Source organism: Propithecus coquereli, unplaced genomic scaffold (assembly GCF_000956105.1).
Source record: "Propithecus coquereli isolate 6110/MARCELLA unplaced genomic scaffold, Pcoq_1.0 Scaffold78, whole genome shotgun sequence".
NCBI classification, from domain to species: Eukaryota; Metazoa; Chordata; class Mammalia; order Primates; family Indriidae; genus Propithecus; species Propithecus coquereli.
The window spans coordinates 1,654,280-1,660,176 of record NW_012153951.1 but is presented as its reverse complement, the minus strand read 5'-3'; the positions used below and the strand labels follow the sequence as shown (position 1 = coordinate 1,660,176).

The window sequence follows — 5,897 nt, the reverse complement described above, 5'->3', positions numbered from 1 at the left end:
TATATAAATAAAAGTACTGAAAAGATTGAAGAGTAAATCAATGGTCCAAAATCCCACAGCTAGAAAATAAGGAAAATGGGACTTGAGCAAAACTAGTCTGGGTATAGAGCTCACTCTATTATAATGTCAGTCAATGCAGTATCTTTGATATCACCCCTGCCATCCTGTCCAGGGACAAGCATATAGTCATCACTGGATGTATAGTGTACATTTCTCACCAGAAATTTTTCAATTTCTTTTTCAATATGTCATTTGGATCATACAGGGAATTAAGTTATGTGGTTCTTTTTTATATTTAATGGCTCAACTCACAGACTTTTACTTTCTATAATAAATATCATCAACCCTTGGCTAATTCAACAATTCATAGGCAAAGAGTATAAATGACTTTTCTTAGCCACGACTTTTCCTACCACTGACACTGTTACTAAAAATTGATGATATACCTGGGGGTAAAAATGATGGCTTAGTGGCGACCTCCTGGCTCTCTGCTCCCAGAGTTGGAGGCGAAGAATGCGGACAGCTACACATGAGCGGATCACTTTCCCACAGGAACAGCATCATGAATCTGTAGAGAAGCAGCGCGGGACAAGCAGTGTTGGAAAAAAAAAAAAAAGGTGAATTGGACAATTGACCACTAAGTTCAGAGATTGCGAGATACACAATAGGGAATAGAGCATAGGACAGCCGCGCCCACTGGCCAGCCAGAGCAGTGTGGTCTGACCCATAGGAGGACGACTCTTTCTCCATCGACCTCCACATCCACTCAGGCAGGAAAGTGTCTGAAGTCAGTGTGAATTTGAGGCACAGGCTGATGGGCAATGTGGAGAAGAGACAAAGTTGGGGGACATTTTGAGCTCTCCAGTGCATTGTGCTAGATCCGCACTGGGCAGGGAGGGGTCAGGTCTGAGTGGACACTCCCTGGATCCACAGGAGGGAGTTTGGAGACAGGCTTCTCACCTCTGGGGTGAGATCAAGGGAGGTGAATGCCAAGGAAGAGGCTCTGCCCCCGGACACCGCCGAAGATTCAGCCAGCCCAGGGTGGGACAGAGTGTGTGTGTCTCCCTACTGGACGGGCACAAGTCAGTGTGTCAGGGAAGTGGAAGTGACCACCGGCAACTGATTGAGATAGCCGGCCAGGTCCAGCGCCTGCTGCCCCTCGAACAGTCGCCTCCGGTGCTGGCTGTCCATGGGTGGGCAGCCGCTATTTTCGGGGTCCACAGCATAGAAACGCTGTGACATGTTACCAAACTGGACACCGCCCCTTCTCCAGCCCAGCAGGGCAGGCCCAGGCAATGGACTCAGGTGGGCCACTGCCACTGCCCGGCAGAGCAAGCCCCGCCCTTGGAGGAGGGGAGTAACAAGAGAAGCTGTTTTCTGAATTTCTGCCCCCAGTCGCTTGCCTTTTCACGCTGGCTGTTCAAACCCTGCCCTTGAAGGGGTGGAGTAACGAAAGAAGCCACTTTCCTGCTGAGTTTCCCCAGCTTAGGAGGAGCTTGTCCCCCCACCTGGCTGTTTCTACCTCACGCCTACCAAACTCCTCCCTTGGAAGGGCAGAGTAATGAGAGAGGCCACTTTTGGAGCAGAGCAGCCCCATGGCCTCGGAGGAGTTTCTCCCTACTCCCCTCTCCAGGCCACTTCTACCTCACACCTATCAAGTTCTGCCCTTGGAGGGGTGGAGTAGCAAGAGAGACCGCTTTCTTGGCTGAGACCCACGGTGGCCTGAGGCAGCACTTCCCCCCTCCCCGCTGTCCACTCTCCCCCAGTTCCACGGCTTGACTTGCTTGACTTCCCCTACAGCCAGGCAGACCCCGTCCTTCGAAGAGGGGAGAAACAAGAGAAGAGGTTTTCTGGACTGGAACATAAGGTGGTCTCAGGGAAAACCCCTTCCCCAACCTGGCAGGGCAGGCTACACCCTTGCAAGTAGGGAGAAAGGAGAAAAGTCACTTTCTCTGTATGACTGGGGTGAATCTGTGGGACCTTGGAACTAAGCAAAAGGGGACAGACTGTTTAATTGGACCAGTGGTTTGGTCTTGATCATGTGATAAGAACATAAAACTAGGGCTCATGCTTGGTGCCCAGGCCGCTGCCGGCTCTGGGGCTTGCAGTCCAGGAAGGAAAATCTTGGCTAGGGTCCTCAGCAATTGCACCCATTGACACCCCCCACCTTGGACTGCCTTGCAAGTGTGGCGAAAGATCCCTGAATAACATATTAGCAGCTCTCTCCTAGTAGTAGATCAAGCAACCACAGAAGTATATGCCCTCAGGCTTGTAGGCACCTGTTGCTCTTCTTGTCTCACCTTAAGTGGCAACAGGTCTCAAGTAACCCTTGAGAGTGACAAGACATTTCCCAAAGAGTCGGGTGCTGGTATACTCCATTTGAGGTTTAAAGCCCCAAACAAAGGTATTAGAATACCTTGATAATCGACTTCTCCATGCAAACTGCAAGCAACAAAAGAGAGGGCAACCCCATAGCCCAACACAACACCTTTCTTCTCAAACTAGCGGAGGGCAGTGAAGTCACTCACACAAGAGTGATTCACCACCTGGGAGACTAAGCAAGGGGTCCAAACTTACTAATCTCCTTTGCCAAGAGGTGAAGACAACAGGTCAGAGACAACCCAACAGGCTAAAACACCTCTAAGGCAATACAGGACCAGAACGCATCTCCCCAACACTGTCAGGGAACATCCCTTTGGGGTTCTGGAGTTAAAGCCATAACCCAGCCCCAGCACCCCCAGCTCTTGACAAAGTAGCCTGATGGGAAAGAATCAAGCAAAAGAACACTGGAAATATGAAGGATCACAGAGAAAAGTCTCCCCCAAAAGAAAATATTAGATTTCCATCAATAGATAACAATTTACATGATATGATTAAATTGACAGAGGAAGAATTCCAGATATGGATTGTAAGAAAACTCAATGGAATTGAAGAGGAAATAGAAACTCAATGTAGGGAAGCCACAAGAACAATACAGAAAATGAATGAAAAATTCTCTAAAGAAATTCAAATACTACAGAAAAAAACAAACAGAAATCTTGGAAAGGAAGGAGGCTTTCAAGGAACTTCAAAACACAGTGGAAAGCCTCAAGAACAGAATGGATCACACAGAGGAAAGAATCTCAGAACTTGAAGATAAATGCCTATGTGCTAAACAAATCAGATGAAGAAAAAGAACACAGAAATAAAATACAAGACCAAAACATACAAGAAATGTGGGATTATGTAAAGAAGCCAAATATAAGAATGATTAGCATCCCTGAGAGAGAAGAAGAAAATACACAAGGGCTGGAAAACTTATTTTGTGGAATACTGGAGGAAAATGTGCCTGACCTTGCCAGAAATCTAGACATCCAGTTACAAGAAGCACACAGAACTCCTGGGAGACTCAATGTGAAAAGGCAATCACCACATCACGTAGTTATTAGGCTGACCAAAGTAAAGAATGAAGCAATGAAAGAAGCAATCCTCTAAGCAGTGAGGTGAAAGCAGCAAATAACCTACAAAGGAAAACCTATCAAACTAACTACAGACTTCTCAAATGAAACTTTACAAACCAGAAGGGACTGGGTGCCTATTCTTAATCTTCTAAAACAGAATAATGACCAACCTACAATTCTCTACCTGGAAAAATTAAGCTTCATCTATAAGGGAGATATAAAGACCTTCCAAGACAAGCAAACTCTGATGGAATTTTCAAAAACCAGACCAGCCCTACAGGAAGTACTCAGACATGTATTACATATGGAACAGCACACTAGACATTCTCCAAAGTAAAATAAAGTCTAGAACCTGGTCTTCAAGATGGCTCAAGGAGTATAACAAAACAATAGGACTTTACCTAACAATATGAATGGAAATCTACTTCAAATATAAATCCTCTCAATAAATGTAAATGGCTTGAATTGTCCTCTGAAGAGACATAGACTGGCAGAGTAGATAAAGATCCACAAGCCTCGTTTCTGCTGTCTACAAGAAACACATCTAATGCACAAAGATGATTTTATGCTCAAGGTCAAGGGATGGAAAACAATCCACTAGGCAAATGGAAATCAAAAGAAAGCAGGGGTAGCTTTCCTTATTTCAGATAATATAGGCTTTAAAATAGCAAAAGTAAGAAAGGACAAAGACGGCCACTACATAATGGTGAAAGGGAAGATCCACCAAGAAGACTTAACAGTTCTTAGTATTTATGCACCCAACTCAGGAGACCCCAGGTACATAAAGCAAACCCTGTCTGATCCACATAGCATGATAAACAATAACGTCATAATAGCCAGGGACTTCAACACCCCACTGAATGAACTGGACAGATCTCCTAAATAGAAAATAAGCAGAGAAATAATGGACTTAAACAGAGCTGTAGAATAAAAGGGTCTGACAGACCTCTACAGGGTATTCCACCCAAATAAAGCCGAATATACATGCTTCTCATCAGCTCATGGAACTTTTTCCAAAATTGATCACATACTGATCACAAATCAGACCTTAACAAATTCAAAAAAGCAGAAATAATACCGTGTATCTTCTCAGATCATAGTGGTATAAAATTAGAGTTCAATTCCAACAGAAATACACACCACTTCACAAAGTCATGGAAAGTAAACAATTTATTGTTGAATGACTATTGGGTAGAGGAGGAAATATAGAGAGAAATCAAAACATTCTTTGAACTTAATGATAATGAGGACACAAGTTATCAAAATCTGTGGAACACAGCAAAAGCATTCCTGAGAGGAAAACTAATAGCATTAAATGCTCACATCCAAAAAACAGAAAGCTTAAATATCAACAATCTAACAAAAAGCCTCAAGGAATTGGAAAAGGAAGAGCAAATCAACTCCAAACCTAGCAGAAGAAAAGAAATAAGTAAGATCAAAACAGAACTAAATGAAATTGAGAACAAAAGAACTGTACAGAAGATCAACAAAACCAAAAGCTGTTTTTTCGAAAAGATAAACAAAATTGACAGCCCTCTTGCCAGATTAACAAGAACTTGAAGGGAAAGGACTCTAATAAACTCAATTAAAAATGAAAAAGGAAAGTCACAACAGACACCACGGAAATACAAAATATTATCTTTGAATTCTATAAAAACCTATATGCCCAAAAACTACATAATGTGGAGGAAATGGACAAATTCCTGGAAACATACAACCTCCCTAAGTTCACCCAGGAGGAATTAGAATTCCTGAACAGACCAATATCAAGCACAGAAATTGGAGCAGTAATTAAAAATCTTCAAAAAGGAAAAGTCCTGGACCAGATGGACACACTTCCGAGTTCTACCAAACATTCAAAGAAGAACTCATACCTATACTACAGAAATTATTCCATGACACTGAGGAAGATGGTATCCTCCCTAACTCATTCCACAAAGCCAAGATCACCTTGATACCAAAACCAGGAAAGGATACAATAAAGAAAGAAAACTGCAGACCAATATCCCTCATGAATATTGATGCAAAAATCCTCAACAAAATTTTAGCAAATCTAATCCAACAACATATCAAAAACAACAATTCACCAAGACTAGGTGGGCTTTATACCAGAGATGCAAGGCTGGTTTTATATACACAAATCTATAAATGCAATTCACCTCATAAATAAAAGCAAGAACAAAGACCATGCGATTCTCTCAATAGATGCAGAAAAAGCATTTGACAAAGTCCAGCATACCTTTATGACAAAAACTCTTAGTAAAATAGGCATAGACAGGACATATATTAAAATTATCAAAGCCAAATATGATAAACCCACAGCCAATATCATTCTGAATAGGAAAAATTGAAACCATTCCCACTTAGATCTGGAACCAGACTAGGTTGCCCACTATCCCCATTTGTATTCAACATAGTGCTGGAAGTCCTTGCTACAGCAATTAGACAAGAAAGGGG

At 42.7% G+C, this 5,897-nt stretch overlaps 1 protein-coding gene across 1 annotated transcript in view; it reads left to right on the top strand.

The window, feature by feature from the left end:
- PIK3C2G (phosphatidylinositol-4-phosphate 3-kinase, catalytic subunit type 2 gamma) overlaps positions 1-5,897 on the top strand; it is a 472,569-nt gene that overhangs the window by 43,260 nt on the left and 423,412 nt on the right. Inside the window, exon 5 of the mRNA XM_012662773.1 lies at positions 499-617. Coding sequence (XP_012518227.1) covers positions 499-617 — 119 coding nt within the window. The remainder of the gene's footprint in view (positions 1-498; positions 618-5,897) is intronic.